Genomic DNA, 25,503 nt, shown 5'->3' with positions numbered 1-25,503 from the left:
AGTTGTATTAGACTAAAACCATTTTAAAATTAAACTTTTCAACAAACTTTTCTTTAGGACCAATCAAGGAAGGATATAGAATTCTTAGGAATTCCACTCCAACTAAAACTTAAAACAAATTGAATTAATGTTTTACTTTATAGGTGGACATGTACACACACAGTGTGGAATTCTTTAATTTTTCGTAAATGTTTTAGGTTTTTACTTTCTCACACAGGTGAAAAACACTGGCGACCTGGCCACATTTCCATATTCTACTATAGAAAGAGCAGGGAATATTGGTATTGTTTTGATCTTAGTTTAATTCTGAACAGAATATTAGCTCATTCTGTTTTACAAGGTAACGAACTTAAATGTTATGTTTACTAAAATATTACATTAAGTTACAATACACAATATATGATGTACTACAGTTCACAATCAATGTGTCTTTTCCTGACATTGGCTCATTGTAACAATAAAGATTTCTTTTAATTAGGGGTCAATGTGAGTTGCTGCACTTCAGTAGTGATTGATGGATCTTTACACTGTACCCACTACCTAAGTATACAAAAGCCAAATTGTAGCCTGAATATATTCTGTCAATAGACATGAGTAGCTGTGACAATTGAAAGCAACAAATCCATAATTTGGACCAATATTAATGACACCACAATTCATTCACTGGGAACTAATAACATTCCTGAAAACTAACAAAGTGACCAAGCACTTTAGTGTTTCTATTGCTTCTAAGTGAATTTAAAATCTGAATTTTCATGAACATCGATTTCCAACATCGAAAAAAAAAGGGTTTATGCGCTACCTTTAATGCAGATGATGGACATTGAGCTTTTTATTTTTCCATATAACAAGATGCAAAAAAAGCTTGGCAACATCTCTGACCTCTCTGCCCGATGTTATTTCCTTGCAAAGTTATCAATACTCTTGGATCCTTAAAGATCTCAACAAATATTCCAAAGTTAGATTTGGGTATGTTCCCAACATCTTAACGTCACCAGATGGTTGTTTATATTAGAAGGCTGGAAACATTAAGAGATCTGCCCTTTTAACAAAAGAAAGAAGCAAATGTTTATGAATGTCCCCTACCACCCAACCCATCATAAACAAACATTGCCTTTCTTGGGCCAAAGAGAATAAAGGCTCTGGTGTCTCTCAATAAAATATTGTAATATAAGCAGAATATTTTACAAAGGATACATTATCTATGCTTGAAACTGTACAGTATCACATGCTTGAAACTCTACTATCATATATAGAAAAAAAACACTTTCTTACACACAACATACGACTGCACAAAATACAAGGACCTGTATTTCTGGAAGAATAACTCTTATAATGTAATTGGTACCCCATCTAAAGTATACAAACATAATCATAAATAATTGTTTTAAATTGTATAGGACTGTGTTTGCTTTGCATAATATGTTTTGTGTTATAATTTCTTTATTGAACAAAAGATTTACCCAATCTATGTCCTTGATAAAAAAAAGTTTATAACTATATATATTCAAAGCATATATATATATTATAAAGCATATATATATATTCAAAGCATATATATATTATAATTATAATATTATAGAAAAATGACAAGCTGAAAAGAGAGTAACTGAACTCAAGTATGCCAATCAATCAGATGAGATTAGATGGGAGGTTTGAGGGTGCTTTGCTATTAAAAAGGGCAAAGTCTGGTTACAGAAAGCATATACTCTTCCCAAGATAAATCTTACCATGTGAACAATGCCTTGATCTAAAGAAATTTATGAAGTTTATGAAGTCTTATAAAAACTGAAGAGATGCAAAGGCTGGAAGAAATACTGAAAGTATAAAAACTTTCCTTAAACCTAAGTGTTCATTGATGCTACAATCACACATCTGTCTAGAAATAGAAAAAAGACAGTAATGTTAGTCTCCCCAGGAATGTGTGTCCCACAAACTCAGAAGCCTACAATCAATATTAAAGGTAAAAGGGAACCCTATGTGGGAAAAACACTATCATTCAGTTTAGTGATAAATAGCACTGCATATTAACACCAAAGCATCAATTCAACTAAGAATAATGGTGAAGGGAAAATTATGTTCAGGAACTACTTTGCTGACTTAGGCCTTGAACAGCTTGCTAATATGGGTAGAATAAGATGATCACAATTATACTTCAACAATAGAATAGCATAGGTAGAAAAAAATTCTAGTTCAGAATGGCCAAGTCCCGAGTCTTGAGCTCAACCTGACTCACAAAATGATTAACAAAATTTAAATTAACTGAAAAAACTTGGTACAGAGAAATGATCTAAACAGCAACAGGAAACATTCGATTGGAGCCCATTAGGGCCCATATAAATCTGTGTGGTTTGTTAAAGCACGCTCGTTAATGTGTGTTATGTCATATTTTTTTACTTTTATATGGCAACACAAAAAGGTCCCTGCATAAATCAGAAACAATGGCCTGGGAGTCCCTGATATATTGTTTTACTGTATCAGTGCACATCAGAATAAAATTATAGATTGGTGTTGTCACACAAACATAAACAGTGGATGAGACTCCTCTTTATCTGCTGTCCTGGCTGAATACTCATACATTGTATGAAAGAAGTCACATCCCATTATCAGGCCTGAATTGCACATTGGGGTTAAACATTTATATTTGGTCATAATCTTTCACCAGAACCATCCCCACTGCTCCTGCTTCCAAGTAAACCTGATTTTCTCCTGGAATTAAGGATCAAGAATCTCTATTCTTTGTAGTTTCCAACATTTCCTATATCTTATTGCTAATGCTTTTTTTTCAGAACTGTCTTCAATGGTTTTGCCTTTCTCTAGACTATTGGAGAGCTCTTTAACCGCTTCATTTCCAGAATTCTCTTCCCCTTGTTTTCTGTGCCCCTTGACAGTATGTGAGTCACTCTGTATGGGCATTTAGTTCATCATACTCTCCCATTTCTCTACTCTTTGCTCAATAGCACGCCTGCTAACTATATCCCTCAGTTTCTAAAGACATGGGGTCCGAATTGGAGAGTTCACCCTGTCTCAGTGGGACTAGATTCCTATTTTCACTCACACTCCTTTCTTCTAAATAATATTTAAAAAAAGATAAAAGGAGAAGCAGGTAAAACATTTTGTGTATATTTATTCCAAATGTGTATCATTCTTTGCAAAATGTATATATATATAGCTTGAGGGGAGTGCACACATGTCAGCAATACCTTGTAAACTCTATCAACATTTATGACACAAAGATAAAGGGAGAATGTTTTTTACAACATCTGCATATCTATCTTCATAGTGCAGGTGCTACATTTCTTCTGCCTGTGCAACTCTGTCAGTAAAGGAGACAGAAACAAAACAGCTGAAGGTAGCTCCATCTGCCCATCTCAGACAGCTCCTAATGCTGCAAGAATGTAACTAGATAATGAAGGCAGACTCACACCTGGAGCAAATAAACAGACCAACATCTTAAAAACATTCAAGTAAACAACACAACAGACTTTTAGATCACCCATGGGTATCATGAAAATATGTTTAAACTATACTTTTAGGTTTCTAGTTAAATATGATTAAGGCACCGGAAATTAATTGAATAACTTTGTGAAGCACTTTTCACTCATATTGTTTTTTTATTTCTCTACAACTCTTTCAATGTTGCTTGATTAAATTTTATTTGATGTCATGAGGTCTATCTGGATTTATCAAAAGACTATTTGCAACATTAACAAATTTGATATTTTCCCACTAGGCATAATAAAGATTTCAACTTTTGGTATAGGTGAGGTAATAAATAGTATAGTCCTGGGTTACCTACAAATAAAAAATATTCAGGACATACATTTAAATTTGATATTGGCTAAGGCTATGCCACAGCTTCCCATTTTTTAATTTGATGTTTTGTGCATTTAGTTTATTCTCTCCCTTAGTGTATGTGTGTTAGTTAGGCCAGCCCTTGGTTAGACACTACAAACCTGTGTTTTGCATGAAGGAACATTTGAAATATAATACCGGTTACATACTTGTTGCAGGTCAGTGACTCTACAGGTTACTGTTTCTCAACCCAGGTCCTATGGAACCTAGGTTTCTTCCAAAGGTTTCCAGGGGCTCCCTAGGAAATTAGCAGTTTGTGCCTCTCAAGTCAGTTACCACTAACAACACTCTCACTGGCCAGCAATGTAAGAGGAATACTTCCTTCTGACCACTGCTGTGGGTATAGTAAAAGAAGGTGTTCCCCAAAACCTGAGAGTTCCATGGTTCTCCCATGTTATATAGGCAAAGAAACACTGTGCTAGGTGGTAACAGCAGTATCAAGATGATAGTTCTGAAGCATGCTCCATTAAGAGCAATAGCACATTCTATACCACTCTGTTACACCAGAATTTTTTTCAAAACAAGAATCATGAAGACATGAAGACACATGTTAGAACATGTATTGCCACAATGTGAAGCAACACACTGCTAGAAAACAAGAAAAAAAATGGAAGATATAATATTTTAAAGACCACCTGTGAAAAAATTCTCTACTTTGCTTAAAAATTACCCAAAAACGTAATAGATTGCACTGTAACACTTAGGCTATGTACAGCCAGTCACACATCATCATGTTTTTATTGTATACTTTTTCATAATTGTTATGTATAGTATGGTATAGCACATTGTATATTTTGTATAGTACTGACATTTGTTTTTCTTTTTTTCTTTATTCTTTCTTTATTGTCAGATTATAAGGTGGTATATTGTGTGAGCTTTGTATTCTATTACACCTAATTTACAATAAAATGTTAAAAGAGAAAAATTGCAATATAGTGATAAATGTGTGTGTATTTATTGGTATTCCAGGAAATCAAATTTAAGTAATATTGTTGGGATAGATTTTATTTGAGCTGAACTGGCAGATCCAACTGACTGTAAAAGTAATGGTGTCTAAGCTCGATATAAAAAGAATGACCTTTCTCAATCAATTTTTGATCGAATTTGCTATCAAAATCGAGAAAGGCCTTAGCTTTTATTTGATTTTTGTTCGATTTTGTGTTGATTTACTAAAGGAATATAGGCTGCTCACACAGCAAAGTGGATTATCCCCTTTGCAAGGCATATGTCACTTAGTAAATGAGATGAAGCTCTGCTCATTTCAACCAGTTAATCATGTGCAAGCAAAATTCTTGTTTTTTAGATTTTCTTGCATGTGATTGGATGGTCTTTGCAAAGTAAACTATCCCCATATTCAGGAAACCACCTGAATTATCCCTTTCAGAGTGATAATTTACCCAGTTAAATGAACATCCTAAATCCTCTACATAAACACCCCCCAATGTTTTTATCAAATTAAACATCTACCATTACAAAATGTCGCAAAGTGTCTTCCTTCCCCAACACTCACCTCATTTGCCCCTGCAAAGTCTCCTAAACTCAAGTGATAAACAGAATTTGTAGTTCCTATTCTAAAACACCCGCTAGTTCCCAGGTTGCAGAAAAACATTTTCTGCGAGTCTCTCTCAGCTTTAAGTGTTACAAGATTTACTGAGGTGACAGAAGTTTTATTTGTTGACCCAGCTAGAAATCACTTGAATACACTGCTGTATTTGTCTGGGGCTCTAAACGAACAGAACGACAAAACAAGCTTAATTCTAGCAACCTATTCACTTATTAAAAATTAGGTTTATAACTAAATTTTGCTAGTATAACAATATTAATCATTGTTCATGGTTCATATCTCGAATATAATGAACCAGAATGTACATTATAAAAATGTTCCATAAACCCCTACACAAAAGAAATCATACTTACACAGTCATTGCTTGTGCTGTGAGTTGAGTTCTAAGCACTGCTAGGTATGTTCAACCTAACATCCTTCAGCTACCTGGAGCCGAGGAGGGGGTTGATGACATTTTCTCTCAAATGTAGAGAGCACTTTTTCGTATGGTGATGTTTATTGTACTTCAGATAAGTTGGAGTAGAGGGCATGAAGCTGCAGGATTCTGGAATGTGATGTCAGCACCCTGGATGAAGACTGTGCCAGAGCGGTATATATCACAAAATGCTGAATGCAAATATATTATATTGTTTGAGTGACATTTTCATCTGACACTTCCTATACCTTAAAATTAATACGGTATTGTATATACTGTGCTCTTTCATTCTCCGGTCACTAAAAATGTATATTAAAATGGGAGACTGTAAACACAAAATTAAAGATGCATTGGAGGTAAAACAGAACTGTGACTTCCATTTAAAAGGTGTCCTAAGGCATTTAATTGCTATATATCTTCACTTACGGTCTTCTCCTAGTCCCACTGTAAATCACACAAATACCTGTTGAGTCTGCAAATTAAGTCCATCTAATACAGCTTTGAGTAAGGAATTGGTAATGATGGTGCATTGCTACTGAATTCAGAAAAGAGACTGTGTTGCTTGCACAACAGCAAATGTTGTAGGGTGTGAGGTTACCAGCATTATCACTACATATTTACATGCCTGTAGCTTGTCAATCAATACCTGGCAACTTTTAGTCTGGCCCACTGCTTTCTAGATTGGTTGTCACTAAAACCTTCCCACTATGTGTGGCAATATGTGGGAGCATGTGTGACACATAGAAAGATTGGGCTTAGTCAAGGAAGGTAAACATTGCTTTTGTCTACTTTAGAAGGCTGTTAATTTACTTGAAATACTTGAATATAAAGTGTAAAGATGCTCATGGGAATCCTGCCTGACTGTATTTCAGATTTTCAAATGGGCATTTCTATAATGCACCAGTTCACTTGACCATTACCTTTTTGTAAGCAATCTGGTATTATATGAACCCTTACGTCCCCAGGAGAGGAGTTTGCATAAACAATGACTGAAAAGTTCCTTGTTGTTCTAATATGCATGCAATCTGATGTAAAATAAATTTCAGTGGTGGGTGAGTGTTCACCTACCAGAACAATACTTACCATAGGAGTATGAAATAGACTGATGATAGAGGATACAGGAGAAGAAGAAGAAGGAGAGAAGGAGTTGCATAGCCCAGGTTTTAAGAAGTAGGGACTTACTTGTGGAGCTAAATCAGAGCTGTATCCAAAGAGTTGCACAGGGATTAGTTTAAACACAATTAATTTAATAAGCAAGTTAATAATCTAATAAGCATTACTGCAGTGCTTGCTAGGTAGCACTATTAGCTCATTGATTTACTTCACTTGTTTCCTTGAATCCTCCTTACTTATGATTTTATATGACAGTAAGCATTGGAATATAGTCAGAAGTCAGAAGGGATTACACAAGAGCCTTGGGAGAACCCTGGAAATTGTTTTTATATTGGTCTTGATAAGTACACAAAGCAATATGCTCTGAATCTTGCAGATGCTTGCTCTAGAAGATGAGAACACATGATGAACAGTCTGCATGTAACCTAATATCACATTAAATTACACCCGACTGGCTGCCCTCTCTGAAACTCTCATAGGCTGTGTTTTACCATCTGCAAATTTGCCCTTTCTCTCCTCCAACACTCTGTTGCAATGTAAGAGCACAGCAGACTGGCAATTGTACTATCTTATTTTAATTAGAGCACACAGCTTTTTAACTGTAAAAAAAAAGTCCTTACATTTGCTGCAATATCATCAGCCGACAAGCAAAAAGAGAATAGGTTTACACTTGGAAAAAATAAGCAGATCATAGCCTATACTTATGAAAACTGCTGCAGTGTCTGGTGCTTTGATTAGCAGAGATTTAACCATCATATGGACACTAATAGTACTGACTTGTCCATAGCACCAGGAACAAACTCCAGATCACAAATCTTGGAGTAAATTTACCTGATAATTTAATGCCGACTCTCAATCTTTATGTGGGTTATACTCCCAAATGATAAATGATGACTAAACTTGCAAGACTGGCTTGCAGTTAAGCATATAATGAACTAATGTTTATTAGTGTAGAATTCTCTCTTACACGTTAGTGATTCTGGAGAAATAATGCCATAGCCAGAGGACAGTATGGGAAGAATTACAATGAAGTGAGATTCAAGCAGACTTATTTCATCTGCTGTCCAAGTATGGATGAAAAAAGCTTGTTGTGAATTTAGAGCCATACCATGTATTGTATGTTACTGCCCTTGAGAACTATGAATTTATATAGCATGAATGAGTAACTGAACCGTATTAATGCTCACATTGTATTACAGTGGTCTGTAGTATTACTAAATCACTAGATGCATGAGACAATGATGGTAACAAATTAGAAAGGGGGAAATTAATTCAAATCCTATCAAGTGCTCTCGTCAAGCCCATTCAACGAATAACACCTTGAAAACATTTTTTGGCAGGAATAATTCTGATACACTTCACACAATGCAATATGTTGGGGTGAAATAACCCTGTTAGAATGCAGCTAAAGACTAGGACACTTTGCAAGAAGCAAAGGTAACATACAATTTCCTTCCAACCTAAACATGTTTATTTTGGCCCACAGCTTTCCTAACAGACAGAGCACTAGTATGTCTGCCATAATCTGTCAAAGTACTGACAGTGAGGGCCCTAGGGTTAGCTTTCCCAATAGTGAGGGCCCTGGGTTCTTTTCCCAAACAAAGACAGCTTAAGTGAATAAGAATTGGCGGGCCCATGGAGTAGTAGCATTATCTCTCAAAAAGTTAAAGCTGTTGAAAAGTGCTTTATGGATCTAGATTCATAAGTTTGTTCTTCTTGGTATGGTAGATTAAACTCACAAGTACCTTCAATTTACCGATTGTAAGCATGTACTGTAGGGATGACCATTGAATATTTGCATAGACCTAGTCATTCCTAATATAGTACTAAAATGGATATTGACATCAATAATCTTATTAAACAGGATTTATATAGCGCCAACATATTGCGCAGCACTGTTCAATAAATGGGGGTTGCAAATGACAGGACAGATAGAGACAGTGACACAGGTGGAGGAGAGGACCCCGAAGAGCTTACAATCTAGGAGGTGGGGGAGGTATCACACAATAGGAGGGGGGATATGTAATGGTGGGAAAAAGTGAGGGTTTAGGAAACAGAAGAAGACAGGTAGACAAGTTTGAAAAGTTTTAAGTGCTCTTTTGAATGAGCAGAAAGTAGGAGAAAGCTAAATGAACGAGGAAGACCATTCCAGAGAGTCCGCCCAGCTCTAAAAAAGTCTTGGAGCCATGCATTTGATGAGGTTATGAGTGAGGAAGTCATTAGTAGGTCATTGGAGGAGCGAAGAGAACAGTTAGGGGAGTATTTTTCTACCAGGTCAGAAGGGTAAGTGGGGCAAGAACTGTGGAGGAATATCACCTGTATTCAAAGCTTTGTACCTTGGTTCACCTTATGTTGGTGTATTTTTCATGTCTTATTGTTTGAGTTTATATGTATACACTTTTTTTTCTTAAAAAAAAATAAAAGAAATTTAAAGATGAAATTAGGTCTGCTTATATTTTGCTCTTCTTGGTTCTTTATATGTTTTTATTACATATGCTATTTTAGACCCAATGCCAATGCCACTATTAGTTCTCTGTGCGTCTCTGTACAATTGGGGCTTATCATGGCTGGTAGAAGGGGCCAGACAGGTGCTCTATGCAGCTTTGTATCACCTTACCTTAATACTCTTCTAAAGAGCTCACTGCCCTGACACAAGCAGTGGGCTGGTTTTTCAAAGCACAACAACAAAATGTCCTGCAGACTGCTGGACATTACATACAGCGTTGTTCTGCTCTATGGAGAGGGGAGGGGGGAAACAAGGGAGCAGCACTCTGCTGGGTTTTTTCCCCTTCATCAAACAGCTGCTGTACACATGTCAGATTCTCGCCCAATACTAGCCCTGAAGCGTAAATCAGACGAGAATCATCTGACGTGTGTATGTAGCCTAAGATTGGGGAGAGAAATGCTGAATTGTGCTGGGTGTCTTCATATACACTAGGATATGCTTAGGACATAAAAAATGTCAAAAGGAATTTCAGTACAGGGTAAAAGTCTATACAACTGTGCAAACTAGAGACTAGAGTCCATTCTATTTAGCTTGCTGTTTTTGATGTATTTGGAATCCCTTCCATATTCAGTGGCATGCCAGTTATCTAAACCAGTTCTAGGTCTGATAATATTATACACAGGCAAAAGACAGGCACTCTAAAAAGCAATTACTTACAACGTTACACAGTGACATTTGTTGAAAACATGTGAATCACACCAATCAGACTGTAATGTGCTCAGCTTTTAAAAACAAAACATAAGTGGATACAAAAAGTAAAGTGTTATCACACTCTACACTGAAATACAGCATTCTGACTCAAGACTTTAGGGATCTTCTACAGAAAAACAAGAGAGTTCGTTGCAACATTTTATCAAATATAAAGAATTAATGTAGCCCATTTCGGTTAGAAATATTCTCCAGCAAAATGCATAAAATGCTTAGTGAATTTGGTGAAAACTCACTTGAAATATAATTTAAAATATGCATAAAATATTGCTTGCTTGCACATGATTGGATGTCAAAAGAGCTTCACCTCATTCACCAAGCTAAGTAAATTAACCCTTGCAGAGTAATATTTCAGTTTGCTAAATGAACAGCGTAATCACCTTTAGTAAATAAACCCAAATGCCTCCCATTTCCTGAAAGTTCATATCGGGTCAATCCTATTGTTCACATCCCTCTTAACTATTGGTAAATTAATTTAGGACACATAGGCTAAACAGTAGTTTTATTCACAAGAATTAAAGTTATAAAAGGGAAAAGTAAAAGTAATTATTTTATAAGTAAAGCTGCGTACACACTTCCAATTTTTATCGTTGGAAATGAACGACGAACGATCGATTGGGCAAAAATCGTGGATACGAGGATAGTCGTTGGAAATGACCATCGTTGACCATCTATCGTGTGTACGGTCGTTCATTGATCGTCCATGGTCTGAGCATGCGCGGTGAACGAACGTTCGCTCACTTCCTGTGGTGCACGTCACTTCCTGTATCGTTCAAACGATCGCATCTATTGTGTGTACAATATCTGCGAACGATCGTGTCGTTATCTGTATGTACAGGATCGGTGCTTTACGATCGTTCGCAGATATCGTGCAGGATCGTTCGACGTTCGTTTACCAACGATAATAATTGGAAGTGTGTACGTAGCTTAACCCTTCATATTTATATAGGACAGATCGTTCAGATTCTAGTTCAAACTGAGCCATGACTAGTTCTCTCTATAGTTTTGGATCACAAGGCAATGCTAAGGTGTGAAGGAAAGAATCCCAATAGAGTTCCCAATATATTAGTTTAAAGCAAACAGAATAATGAAATGTAAATTTTTAATTATTTTACATTAGGTAAGATCCCCATAGATTGTATTTTGATCTTACAACATTTCCTAGATCCCTTTAAATAGGTAAATTGGGTTTCTCTAGAATTCTCTAATCCATTGTCAGGCACAAAAAAGGAGTTTGGAACTGAAAGTTTACTTTGCACAGTCCCCAGACATTTATGTACCGTATGTCCCAGGTTCTGATGAGGTGAAGACAATTTGCTCCATTAACTACGATATTGCTTCATAAATCTACATGTCAGTACCTTGGGTACACAAAACAGATTCTAGAACATAAATTATGTCCAATACAAAAGCACACATACCACCAGGGCTGGATTCATACTTTTTTCTCCCTTAGACTAGTCCCTTCCCCCTACTGTCTTTAAAGCAGGCTCTTAAGGCTATGTTCAGTCTGGCAGTGACGTTGCAGTGCAGTTATTGCCTCCTAATGGTAGGGAACTGTATAGGGGACACCTTTTATGTAGGTTCTCCCTATTGAGAAAGAATGGGGCTACAGTGTGCAGTACAGCTCTGCAGTCTGCTGCTTGCTATCAAATGTGCACACACTGGTGGCAAACCATCATTGTGGTGCAAAGTAGTAAATCAGGAGCTGTGCAGATCGCCTGATTCCACTGAAGGTCTGAACCTATCCTAACTGTATTTTAAAAATGAATTGTCCAAAGCGCAGAACATTAAAATATTATTTAGGGTGAAAAGATAGTAAGCTCTTCTGTCAATGATATCCCACAGGCACACACATATAATCAGCTCACTTACCAGGGCATGAAAACTCTTCCGGCCAACAGAAGAGGAAGGACCTGTCCTCTGCTCACCCATTAGCTTAAAAACTCCAATCAGATCTTTCAGCTGTACTGTTCTGGCAGGTACAACATCTCCCAGCTGATATAGAGTTCCAGCAGTCTGTACCCGTCTACCTGTCAAAACAGTACACTTGGAAAGTCTGAGTGCTCCCTCCAGTGGACATGCTGCCCCAGGCCACAGCCCGGGTAGCCGATTTAGAAATCTGGTCCTATATACAACCAAGATTCATAACCCTGGATTGGCTTAATTTTCAATCCCTAAATCCATTATATATATCTCAAGAGAACAAACTGATATCAGGATTATTATGCTATTTGATGGGAATGCTGGTGCTAAACATGAATTATATGGACAGTATTCTGAGAAATGTCATATTCAAATAGTCTAGAGTATAAAAATAGAACATGAATATGGTAAATAGCAGGTTACCTCATGTAATAACATATTGCAAAGAGCATAGATGTGTCATACCCAATTAAAACAAAGCCACAATAGCGTTTAGTAGTTCCATGTGTGAAGGCCACATATCTAATTGGTTATCATTTATATCTGCAGATCAGTATTCTTCTCTACGCACCAAATTTGCAAAACACATTGTTGTACAGCAGGGACCCTCTGGTGAATACACATTCCAAATTCCAAAATCCAATATTCTAATGAGGGCTGACCTACACTCTGTCTGCTCTGCCTCACTACTGGTAACTAAAATGGTCATCATACTTGTTGGTGAGGAAAGGCCATCCCTCAACTATAAAAAGCAATGCCAGTAACTCTATTGAAGATTGCAAGGGCCACAAGGCCTATCTTATATCAAGGGAGTGCAATTTTATAATACGCTGTCAGAGAAAGATTTGATTTAAAAAAATAAAGATGCTTTATAATGTTTATAAGCTTGTTATCCTTCAGCTACAGTTCTACATATTATATACATATATAATTTTCAACATACCAGCATAGCAGCTCCTTCTGATATAGACCAATTTAACCTAATCATGTATTGAATAATGCTTTGCCCTCCATTTGTCCCTGAGGTGTTACATATAGGACCTTTTAAAAAAATTGAGCTGACACAGTTACTGAATATTTGTTCAGGCAATGTTGCCTACTAATTGAATAATTACCATGTAAGTATGAGAGACAGAAGCAGAGGATATGTTCCTGTTACCTGTGAACTATTTCAAGGGTAAACACATTGGATGTACACACAGCCTCAAGGACAGATAGGCCATGCTATAAATAATCACCGTTTTCAAAGCAGGACAGTACAATACATTTTCTATCAAATAAAGCATATGTGGAGTGTAAGGAGTGGGGGGAGGTGGATTATACAAAAAAAAAAGGGTGTGAGCAAAGGAACATCTAACTTTTCGAAAAATGTATATATTAAAGGCTGCTGATAAATAATATTTTTTAAACATACCCCATGTTCATTGACCATTATAGTTCTCCATTAGACTTCATCACAGTCTGTGTCCTCCAATAATGACCTTGACTTGTCCTATTTTTCAGCAGTTTTTTCAGTCCTTACATATGCTGTTTGCCTAACAAGAGTTGCTGTGAATCTGCATTCCCGCTGCCATATTTTTTTGACCCATGGCCTGTCCCTTTCCAACCTTTTTGCCATCTTCTAGTCTGTGACCCCACCTAACCTTTTGAAATTAATTTACCATTCAGGCACAGCCGATAACATTAATCCAAAGGAAACTATTACATTTATGCTTCAAAAGGAGGACAGCCTGCAAAACTAATATTTAAATGATGGAAAATTGTTTGAAAAGTAAAACAATTTGAAAGTCCATGATATATATAATGGTTGATATAATGATATAAACTACACACTGTTTAACCAAAGCTATAGTTTTCCTTTTTTTCCTTTGGCTAGACAACAAGCATACAAAAGATCATGAAAATCTATGGTGTAACAGAATAACCCTTTTCGAGGGTAGCGCCCTAATGACCTGTTCTGCCATTCACATGGCCTTGTCCAAGCTTTTCAGACACATGATGTGTGGTTCATACTGGGCTGCACAGTGGCTTATTATTTACTATTCTTCCTGGGATTAGTTATCTTCAGATAGACCACCTGCATATAGCTTGTAGGTTTACCCCCAATGTGTGGGGGCTTGGCCTAAATCAATTGCTTCATACCAAACATACTGGTACATTTCATTGATTTCTCTCTAAACTGACTTGACCAGAAATCTATCTGTGGAGTAGATTGGTGCGGATATTCACAATATAAAATAGGGAAGCAGTTGCAAAAAAAGAGACAAAACTTTTCTCTAAATATTTTGGCCAAGATTTAAATCTACACTAGAGATAGTTTAAATGTACCAAAAGATTTTGATGGAAGCTATTTGATAGGTTGATTACTTTATTGGTATTTGCCATAGGTTTACGACGGGGTCATAAGACCACTCACACATATTGATTCGGAGAGTACAGATGGACTGATTTTTAAACTGCAACTGCAACATACTGCATTTTCATCAAATAATTTTATAAAAGAAGAGAAATGACTGTACACATGTAAAATAGTTATAATGCCATGCTGGCTTTGCAGTACTATTGTAATATGCACCCCCCCCCCCCCCTATATATACTGAGAATATCATGTAATTTGCTGAGTAGGGATCTTAAAGGTCACATAATTAAGAGAATTATGATTGTGCTACACAAACGATTAGCATAAGGCTCAGGGCTTATCACTAAACAAAAAACTGTCTTACAGATTTGTCTAAAAAACAGGTTTTACTGGAAACTATCTATTGGAATAAAAACACAAAATGAGAGTTAGCAAGTTTACAGGCTCTTACAAAAGATGTTAAAGTAAATGTGCACAAACAATGAAAATGATTAAAAGTTTATTTTGGCTGAATTGTTTTATACTTGCTCCTGGGTTTATCTTCCATATCTGGCCCTTACCAGGGAGGTTTACTGATTAGACAGAGGCTGCAAAATGGTTTAAATGTCGTACCCAAATCCTTACCCCATAATTTGGTCTAGCAACAGGCAGCAGGCGATGTTGTATGCATGGTGCCCATGAAAGGTTTTACTTGCTATTCTGAGTACAGCCCAGCAAGGTGGGAGTGGGCACGACTTAGTGGGCTTTAGTCTGCTTTAAATGGTCACCAACTAACCAGCATTTACCTACGAGCTACCTACTGGTTTCCTTTCTTAGGGCTCTACTGCACAAGATCTTCTTCCTGGAATTCCAGTTCCTGCCACCTCTCCCATTCCTAGCTAGCATTTAGTAGTAAAGCTTCATCTAGTTGAAAAGATTATGTACCTGGGGACAAATCAAGATAAATATATTCTCTGGTTACTCATATTGTTTGCGGAGCATTTGCAATATACTTTTTTCTTTGGCTAATCATAAAGAGTATGCGGGCAATAGATATTTGCATCTTTTATTTATTAAAAACCAAGCTATAAAAATAAACTACAAGAACCATCACAAACAGGTGGGTTGATGCAAAAAAAGTCTTTATGAGCATACCCTGACAACTCAATCTCTCTTTGAATAAAAAGTGCAATTTGCCCACAGCAATAAATAGACGCTTGCTGAATACACAAGACATTAATAAACAAGTCAAACAGTGTCAAGGTCAGTTCAGCCCATCTCACCACAACAAAGAGAAACCAATAATGAAAGCCAAAAACGTGCATCTTCTGTACAAACCACAACACAAGCAAAGGGGGTTGGTCAAATAAAAGGCTGCTGAAAGGAGACACGACCAAGAATCATTCCTCTCTCCTAAGCATTCAAAAGATGACAGTACACTAAGATAAACATGAAAGTGTCTGCTAAATTATTGATTTAGAATAAAAAATCTCCCGGAGTGCATCTATATCCACTGTACTAACTTTCCATTCACATGTGCCAAAAACCATGTGATGCTTATAAAAAGTCTATTCCAATGCTACAATGTTTCACAATAAACAGACACATATTTCAAACTGCACAAACGTTTCAGCTGCTTCAAAATAAATGGCCTTATTGAGAAAACTTGAGGTTTGGCAGGAGAACACTTTTCATGCACATTTGTAAAACTAAGGCGATCTCCCCTCATTGATAAAGCATTGTGAAGTACAGGGACACATTCCAGGAACTGTCCAGAGCCAACAGTGCTGAAATACAGCAACAAACTCTCTGGGACGCGTGGATGAAAGAGGGGCTGCATTTTCAGCTAGGTCTGTTCTGACAATCCAATGCATCTGTTTACATAGCAATCAAAGGTAAAATAATAAAAGAAACATTAACGTAGCGATGTGTTAGTGTCGGATCTGTGCTCTGATTCATCTCCTGCACAATGGTACAAGGGATGGAGCTGCAAATGATGCAGGGGACAGGACTTTTCTGCTCCTGCAGCCATGTGATCATGACATGTTAATTATTTTGCTTTATCCCAAACAAAGGGTTCAGAGTGGTGCAGGAAACTTACCCCAGCTTGCTGCGCCTCTTCACCTATATTCTGCAGCTCTTCAATGGGATCCCCAGCACAAAGTGAATACATCCAAGCCTAGATTGCTATTCTATCTGGCAGGACTGGCACAGTGCAGCTCGATCCTCCTTGTCCTGTCACGTTGTTCAGAGCTGATTGATTTCCAGAGATGAGGTGAAATGCCTGAGCTGTGTTTAGCTGAAGTCACTGCTTCTTCCTCCAGTGACATGCACAGCTAGAGATGAGGGGTCTGGAGAAAACACTGAAAGCTTGTTCTTCCTTTGCTGGGATGACACCACTAGAGCAGCGTTCAGCACTGTGTTTTCACACGCCGATTCACATGGCCACTGAGTGATTTAGACAGCGAATGAGAACCATCCGGGTTCTGCAGGCAACAAGCAGCTCTGCAGAATTGGGGTTATCAGAAGCCTTCATCTGACAATGTATAGAGAGGCACATACTAAAAATATATTGGGGATCCACCTCTATTCACAAAGTGTGATTGTGGAAATTATTGCTCTTCACCGAGTATTATCTCTATTGTGCTATTTTAGTTACAGATGTATAGAATTATATACATTGACTTCTGCAATAGACAAAAGATCTACTTTTAACTATTTCTTGGTATTGGTGACTTTTGTGCAGCCTATTAACCCCATGTGCTATTGAATACCCAGTAAGGTGTTAATGGGTTGAAAACAGCAGAAAGGGATTTAATTGTGTAGCTAAAGGATAAATTACACTGCCATGGCAAAACTTTGCTTTGATTTGAGTCCAAGTTTCACACAGTTCCTTTGCTCCTATGGTTATCAATGTTTCTCAGCTTACAGCTCCATTGTCTGCCTTCAGCTGTCACTGGCTGCTGCTGAGAGGCTGCTCTAGATATCTGTCCCAGTATTCTGGGTTCTGCACAGACACTTCTATTTAAATACTGCCTTGCTTCTCCAAAACATGCAGGAAATCACCTTCCACATACATATCTGTACAACTGTAATGCCTGAAATATAAAGGATGTATAAATTTCCCTGAATGTTACATGCCATACCTTCTATTAATAAAACAAGACAGATGAGCTTGGTATTAATAATAATAATATTGATAATAATAATAAACAGGATTTATATAGCGCCAACATATTACGCAGCACTGTACATTAAATAGGTGTTGCAAACAACAGACAGATACAGACAGTGACACAGGAGGAGGAGAGGACCCTACCCCGAAGAGCTTACAATCTAAGAGTAAAAGAAGGTGATGGTAAATGTCAGAAGTAGGTGACTTCACTAATCTGCAACCACAACAGTCTGATAAATGATTTGCCTATTTTATTGGTTATGTTTTACATAAAGACTTGCTGTCTCTACGTAAGAATTATAATTTTTACTTTTTTAAGGTTTATAGATAACTGCAACATGCTATCTTAATCAAATGAGACTGACAGGTCCAGGTGTTGAGACTGACAGTCACTGGTAGGGGATAAATCAATTGCTGACTATAGCCGCAGGACATCTCTAATGTGGTTCCCTATTCTGTATACCAACAGCATGGAGTCCCACTTCCATTATAACAGAACATGCATCCTATTGCTTTGCTGCATAAAGAAACATAATGCAGAGTAAATAATAAAGGTTTGTGGAATGACCTGGAAATTTAGGCATACAAGGTTAATAGCCAGAGAGATGGAGTGGTACATGTATTATTTTTGAATTGCACAAAGAAGCATGCACGTGAAGCAAGAGACTCTGGAAATGGAACCTTTTTTAATGGTTGGAAATGTTTTAAAATAACTTTTTATCTTAATGAAAATACACTATCTGCACTCCAACTCCCTTGCTCTAAGCATAAGAACTGCATCGCTAACCACAGCTGAAGCAGTTAGGAAGAGAGGAGGCATGTCTGACCAAGTTGGATGGGTTAGAGCGGTCACCAACTGGTGGTCCGCGGATCTGACCGGTGCACCCTTGAGCCATTGCAGGCTCAGATCTGCGATGGGAGAGTAGGCGGGGTTATGTCATAATGACATCACTCTGGGAGAGGTGTCTCCCCCTTTTGAGTGACACCCAGCTCCCCGGGCATGCACGGTCGGGAGCTGGTGATTTTAGTGGTCTGCGGAACTGAAAAGGTTGGCGACCACTGGGATAGAGTGCACTGTGCAGTACAGTCAAACATGAGCACCTTTTAGACTGAAAGACTAGTTAGGACTAAGAAAATTGAGGTTTTTAGTACAAAGCCATCTTTAAGTATAGTAGGCCTAAATACATACATTGCAGAACTATTTATATTATTTCTGCACTCCTTTCCTGGCAACTGCAACAGTCAACTAGAAAGCTGCCATCCAGTTGTCTTCTTGTTTACATCGTGTAAAATGCAACATCAAAGGTCAATTATTCATCCATGTCACACTAGACTAAACCTGTATAAATGTTCCATAGAATAGGGAAATAACAAAATGTTTCTGCATGTTTGACCAAAGTGCAGCTTTAAAGGAGGTCTGCTGTGGGTAATGTTACAATGAAGCTTAGGTATGACTTACTGAACTTACAAATGAATAGTGGCCATGGAAGAAAACTAATGTACCTATGGCCCTGATTTATTACAGCTCTTCAAGAATGGAGAAGATACAGAAGGTTTCTTCAAAGTCATTTGATCTTCAATGACAAATGTTTTGAATCCTGGACCAGATCCATTCCAGGTGTGCTGGATCACCCAGCTTCACTGATGAAAGTGTATTTTTTCCAGGTTGCATTGAAACATATGTATACTGTAAGACAGTCATATAGCAGGCTTCCCAAGTCTTGCCTTATAGGGTTAAAAATATAGGATGTCCTGCAATGGACTCGAAGACACGAATGTTATATCATCATACTTTGCAAAGAACCTAGCAATCTAAGCACAAATAGTGTCTCAAACAATACACAGATCCCCAGGATTCAATTAGAAATGAATGTCTGTTGTTGCTATAAAAGGTTGTTAGATGATGGAGTCTACCTGCATGTACTCAACATTGAAATATTAGCTTTATGTGAACCATTTAACTGTACTGAATGCAGCACACAATTGTACACCTTTATCAAGCTTATAAATGTGTTATTTTGTACACTGCTAGACAACCACTGTAAAGCATCTCTTACTACCAGAATCTAGGAAAAACATTTCTGACCCCCACAGCCTGAAAGGTTCTGTCTATAGGAGGATTAACTCCAAAAATGCCTCCAGCAACTATTGGCTTAACTACAAGGTAGTTAAGGTAGGTTTGCCTACCGCAAACAACTACAGGAAGCTGTGTTCTGCATGATCTCCCTGCCCTATCTAGCTCACTTAACTGCTACATGTACACCACAAGCTAAATTTTAGTTGTATTTGAAGTTTTCACTCACATTACCTGAAAACAATATCTAAACATTTTTTTTACTGATTTGGGAGAGCAATAAGGTTACATTTTATACACAGATATTTGACAGTGAAGCCACATGGAAATATGTTGAACAGACAATACTCTTTCATTTTCAATGTGGTTTGTTAATCAAATATGTTCCAGTCATTAACTTAGAGGCTATAATTGATTGAAGAAACGCTATATTTTATTATGTTGGTATTAAACCTAACTTGAAGATTGTACAGCCAATCTATTTTCTATATATTTCTCATATATATCCCCAATTGTTATAATGTAGTCCTGTTTTATCTTTTCTCTCATTCTGTCAACAGACAATGACAGCATCAAATGATGGTAAGACTACCGGGATGGGGAGTTAATTTGTCATCCCTCTCCCTTCTGAATACCCACGCAGAACAACTGTCCTGTAATGAGCTGACCGCTGCTCCTTTCTGCCACTGGTGACCCTTACTAGACCTGGGAGATGTCCATGGTCTTTGTTTAGCTAAATCTGGCATATTCGCAGAACAGCTCATCTGTTAGTGGGCGTCGTTATATGTGGAAAGTGTTTGGAAACTGCTTTTTTTTATAAATATACAGTAATAATATATTTATGCTGCTTTGTCTCATCTTTAAAGTATATATTTGTGCATATAATAAGGTTATCTGAATATAAAATGCTTAGGTGACACATGTATTTAGTCAAAAGATACATGTACATATTTACAAACCTACAAGTACTGTGCATATACGGTATATTAAATACACAACATTTACACATATCTATACAGGTTTTGCACATAGCCAAGACTGATTAACTAAAACATAAAATTATCAAACAAATTTATAAATAAATAAAAGGCAAACAATACAGCAATACAACACATCTCTCTGGCTTACTAATGTGGTCACCTGGTTACAGGCCAGGTTTTCCTATTTGTCACAGGGACAAATTATAAACACTTGAAGGATAGCTTATTTGCAATTAACTTTTATCTGCATCAAATGCAGTACTTTGATTTCTTCAAAGTCATTTGCTATTTGTTAGCAAATGTTTTGAATACTGGACCAGATGCATTCCAGGTTTGCTGGATCACCCAGCTTCACTAATAAAAGTGTATCCTTTCCATCCTTGGAGAGCTTTCATAAATCAGTCTCACTATGTTAAAGTTTTGAGGTGATAACCTTCCTCCTTATATCTTCAGTTTCCTGTGCCACCTACCTGCACATTGGATAATTACGCAACTTCACTGACAATTTACTGTCCAATTTACTGAGCAGCAATTTATTGAGCAGAGGGACATTTATGTTTAGAGCTCAGAGCTTCACTTTATAGTATATATACTAAACAAAAGTTCTTTTTGATGGTAAAGGTGAAAGGTAAGGCTGTGGGTTTTATTAATCATACACATTATGATTAATAAAATGATGACGTTTATTTTAAATGAATACATTTATACAATAGAATGTCAAAACTGTAGTTAGTACTGTTACATTCAATTCTGGGTAGACATGTCTTGGATATTCTTATGATTGCCACAGGGGCTTGGACTGCAATACTTACTGCAGATTTGAAAGGTTAAGTGTATCTATCAAGTGACATTTTAATGTACTGCACACATTTAGTTTACAGAGATGTGAGATTTGTGCTTATTCCAATAAAATAACTCTGCATAATTTGTATTTTTCATGTTTTACGGGTTGTCAAATCATACTTTAGATATAAACCATTTCAGAATTTGTTTACTAACAAATTATTTAGAATAAGAATAAAATATTGTATGCAGAATTTAGTAGGTGTATAAATATTTCCGGCAGAAGGAAAGGATTTTTAAAAGGAAACCAAACTGCAGTTTACATACTGTATGTTACGTATTTAAAATGTACTAACTACTAAGTTCAACGCAAGGCTGGTCTTTGTCCAGCAAAACCATCTGCTCATCCAAACCACTAACTGAATTTTTATCGATTTCTTAAAGAACCCAACAGTTAAAATGTGTATGTAGAACTGCAGACTTTGGGTCTGATTTAATAAAGCTCTACAAGACTGGAGAGTATACATTTACGGTATCAGGAAACCTGAAATCCTGGTCCAGAATTGAAAACATTTGCTAACAAATTGCAAATTACTTTAATAAATCCATTCCAGGTTTGCTGGATGACCAAGGTTCACTGATGAAAATGTATTTATCTTCAATAAATCAGGCCCATTATCTCATCCAAAGTGTCTGGATTCTAGAACCCAGTCCAGACCTGAGATCTGAGAAAACATAATATTTGTTTCTCTAATACAGATGCAATTTGTAGAGCCCATAACGTGTAGGTAAGAAACCTTTATTAGGCCTAGAATTTACCAATACACTTCTATTCTAATCCAACAAGGTCCAATATCTTTGCAAAATGTATTCTATAGATTGGAAAAAATGCTGCCCTTAAGGTTGTTAGACTGAAGCAAATATTGTGTGCCCAGCTGGTTATCGGAATAATATCATAAAATTAATTTGAAGCACAGTTTTTAAATCAGAAATTGCAATGTAATGTGTGAAGAAAGTAATGTACAAAAGACTATGAGAGACATTTAGTAATTCTATTATAGATAAAGGCAATGCTAAACAGGGGAAGTTAGACAGATTATGCAACAGGTCAATAATGCGCTATGTGCTTCTTCTCTAAAAAAAATAACTGATACTGTGACACCTAATAATGATAAAGAATATGAGATTATATAGTGGATGCAAGTGGATGCATTAAAAATCAACTCTAGAATTAAGGTCTTTTTTCAGTAATCCTGTTACCCAAGCACAGTCCATTTATCTTTATAAAGCAAATAGCTCAAACAGGAGGACTATAGATAGCATAATACGTGTAGCCAATCTGAAAGAAAAGTAAGCTGGCTCAAATACCTTATCCAGCTTCTAATTCTTTTTGTGTGGAAGGTGAAGTGTGCAGAGCATTAGGACTACTCCCTTCCACACACTTACAGTTTGTGACCAGTCATTAGTGGTTATTGAACTTCACATATATTTGTGCATCAGGAGAAAAAAGGTGGGATGCGGAGGATATAGGTAGTTCTAGTGTGCTAACATCCTGAGTGCCTATATCCTTACTATCTCACCTTTTCTCTCCTGAGGAATTGTTTTCATGCATTGTGTCAAGAGCTGACTGTATGGAATATAACGCTGATTTTAGGCCTTCTCTCTGAAAGAACTTTCAATTATTTCTAATGCTATAAACTCTATTGGATTTGACGATTAAGATAGTTATTTACAGTAGCAAACTTCTAAAAGTGTGGTTAAATGTTTAGTAACAAATTTTTAAAAAATAATTTTTATACGGTGCATAAATATGACTTTTCAGTTAAGGTGGCTTAAAAATTCAATTTTCTTTCCATTGTTTAACGATCATTGAGTGGGGATGTAGCGTAGATTTGGCAGCATAAATTTGTATGTTCTATAGTTCTGTATCATTTGGTGCCAGTATTGCACCTTTATAACCCTCCAGGTACACCAGCCTATACACATGGTGTATATAGTTTATATCCTTATAAAAATAATAAATTACCTTTTTTTTTTTACAAATTAACAAAACATAAGGGATTATATCCTGATGAATGGGACCTTGTGATCAGAATAGGCTGAACTGCTTTTTTTCTCCATTTATTAGCATCCATCCACTATTCATATTATATCCACTGCTGCAAATTCTTTCCTTTGCAATTACAGCCTAATTTTAGAGCAATAATGACAGTGGACAATTCCTGGAGTAACATCTTTCAATTGAGCAACAACTCATTTTAATAGCATTTTTCCTTTGCAGGGCTAAAAAGGTGTGAAACAGCTACCCACCCCAACTACCATAGCTGGAAGTTGTGCTTTATACCAAGCAGGACAAAGGCATTAATAAAAGAACAGCCTTCACAAACCTGTCTCCACCATCCATTGTAATGAGACACACAAGAACTGTGACAGGCTTCTCTTGTTTGCTCTAAGGATGATGCCTGATCTCTATATAATTCTAGGAAAAGCATTCTAGACAGGGTTTCCATTATATCTGCAAATTAAATTCACTTCCGTTCCTCTAAATTTTGCATAAAAAGTAACTATTCATAAGCTGTGGTGCCTGTATCCAAGGCTGACATGAAAGTCATTTAACCAGCTGTGCTATTTTAAGGCATGTGCTTGAAACACATCTGAAGGTAGAAATGACACTACATTGTCTCGGATGGAGATGAAATATCAAGGACTAAAGGACTGCTCTTGTCCTGAAGCCAGATGTTACTGTCGATATTGGAATGGTGCTCAAAGTGACATAGAAGAAGCCAGTGTAAACAGAATGAACAATCCTATAAAAGCTCTGACCACATCAGACAGATGAGCAGGTCCCATGGGAGTTCACGTGTTAAAAGGAATTGTGCTTATTCTGCAGTAAATCTTAGATTTTAATGTCTTCTTTTCAACATCTCTTGACTGTATATAACTACAAAAAAAAAAAAAACAAGGTGCAAAAGAACAGCCTAGCTTAGGAAGTCCTGAGAACGCAACCCTTGCTCTGTGCCTAAGAGCCTGAAAACGACAAGTATAATATAACATTACTATAGGTTATGTTGTAATAATTTATAGGTTATGTTATGGTACAAAGAAAAATATTGTAATGACTAGATAGTTTTTTTCCAAATTTTATCAGAGATCATTGCATTATAATCATAAACTATTTGCAAGCAATAACTAATCTTAACTTAGCCAGCTATGAGAGGATCTTGTCCTGTGCACTGATTTACATGTCCTGCATTAGTATAAACTGGAGTATAAACAGAGACTAAAGCTACCATATTTGATTAAGCTCAGAGTGCACAGGCAGAAGTTACATCTTAGACTCCACTATGCCCTTACTGCCTCTGACATCTGGAAATATTAGGGGCTGGAAAACAGACTCAACATCACAAACAAGGAATACCCAAATGTAGTCTACCTATTTCCTGGTACAAAGTACATGTTTGGATCACTTGTTGATATGTCTACTTTATAGTATATAGTGAAGATTAGTAATTCTTTAGCAATTTCTGAATAAAAAAACAAGAGTTGCCAACTGCTTGTGCAAAGTCCTATTGCATCTAGAACCTGGGTCCCTACCCATCAAAATGCATGAAGGGAGATGATGACGTTGCCACTTGCAAAAAGGAACAATGCTTCATCTATGGTGGGAATGGCCAATCATATTCCGTTTTTGGAATACGATTATTCAGGTATTCAATGATTGTATCGGATCTACCGTACCTAATAATCCTAAAGTAGCTCTCTTATCTATGGTCCCAGGTTCGCCTAAAAATATTAAGAAAGGTGCATTACGTCACTTTTTCACAGCCGCTAGGGCCCTAATCCCGAGATTATGGAAGCAATCTGTTGCTTCTTCTTTAGCAGACTGGGTTTCTGAGCTTGAAAAAATTTGCCATATGGAAATGTTGGTTGCGGAGGATGATAATAGAATGGAACAGTTCAAAATAACTTGGTCCACCTGGGATTGGTTCAAACAATCTCCCGACTCCAATTGATAAAGATGAATTTATCAATTGATAAAGATGAATTTATCATCTCTGCTTTGTCT

General features: G+C 36.8%; 1 protein-coding gene across 4 annotated transcripts in view; it reads right to left on the bottom strand.

The window, feature by feature from the left end:
- Positions 1-25,503, bottom strand: part of LOC140338836 (zinc finger matrin-type protein 4-like) — a 289,898-nt gene that overhangs the window by 212,681 nt on the left and 51,714 nt on the right. The window contains exon 1 of one of the 4 annotated variants that reach the window (XM_072423150.1): positions 16,527-16,861. The exons of the other annotated variants lie outside the window; for them this stretch is intronic. Coding sequence (XP_072279251.1) covers positions 16,527-16,598 — 72 coding nt within the window. The 5' untranslated portion in view covers positions 16,599-16,861. Of the gene's footprint in view, positions 1-16,526; positions 16,862-25,503 lie in introns of those variants that run through there. 4 annotated transcript variants of the gene reach the window in all.

The sequence above is a fragment of the Pyxicephalus adspersus genome, chromosome 10 (assembly GCF_032062135.1).
Source record: "Pyxicephalus adspersus chromosome 10, UCB_Pads_2.0, whole genome shotgun sequence".
Taxonomy (NCBI): Eukaryota; Metazoa; Chordata; class Amphibia; order Anura; family Pyxicephalidae; genus Pyxicephalus; species Pyxicephalus adspersus.
Note: the sequence above shows the minus strand (reverse complement) of the source record. Positions and strands in the feature narration are given on the sequence as shown.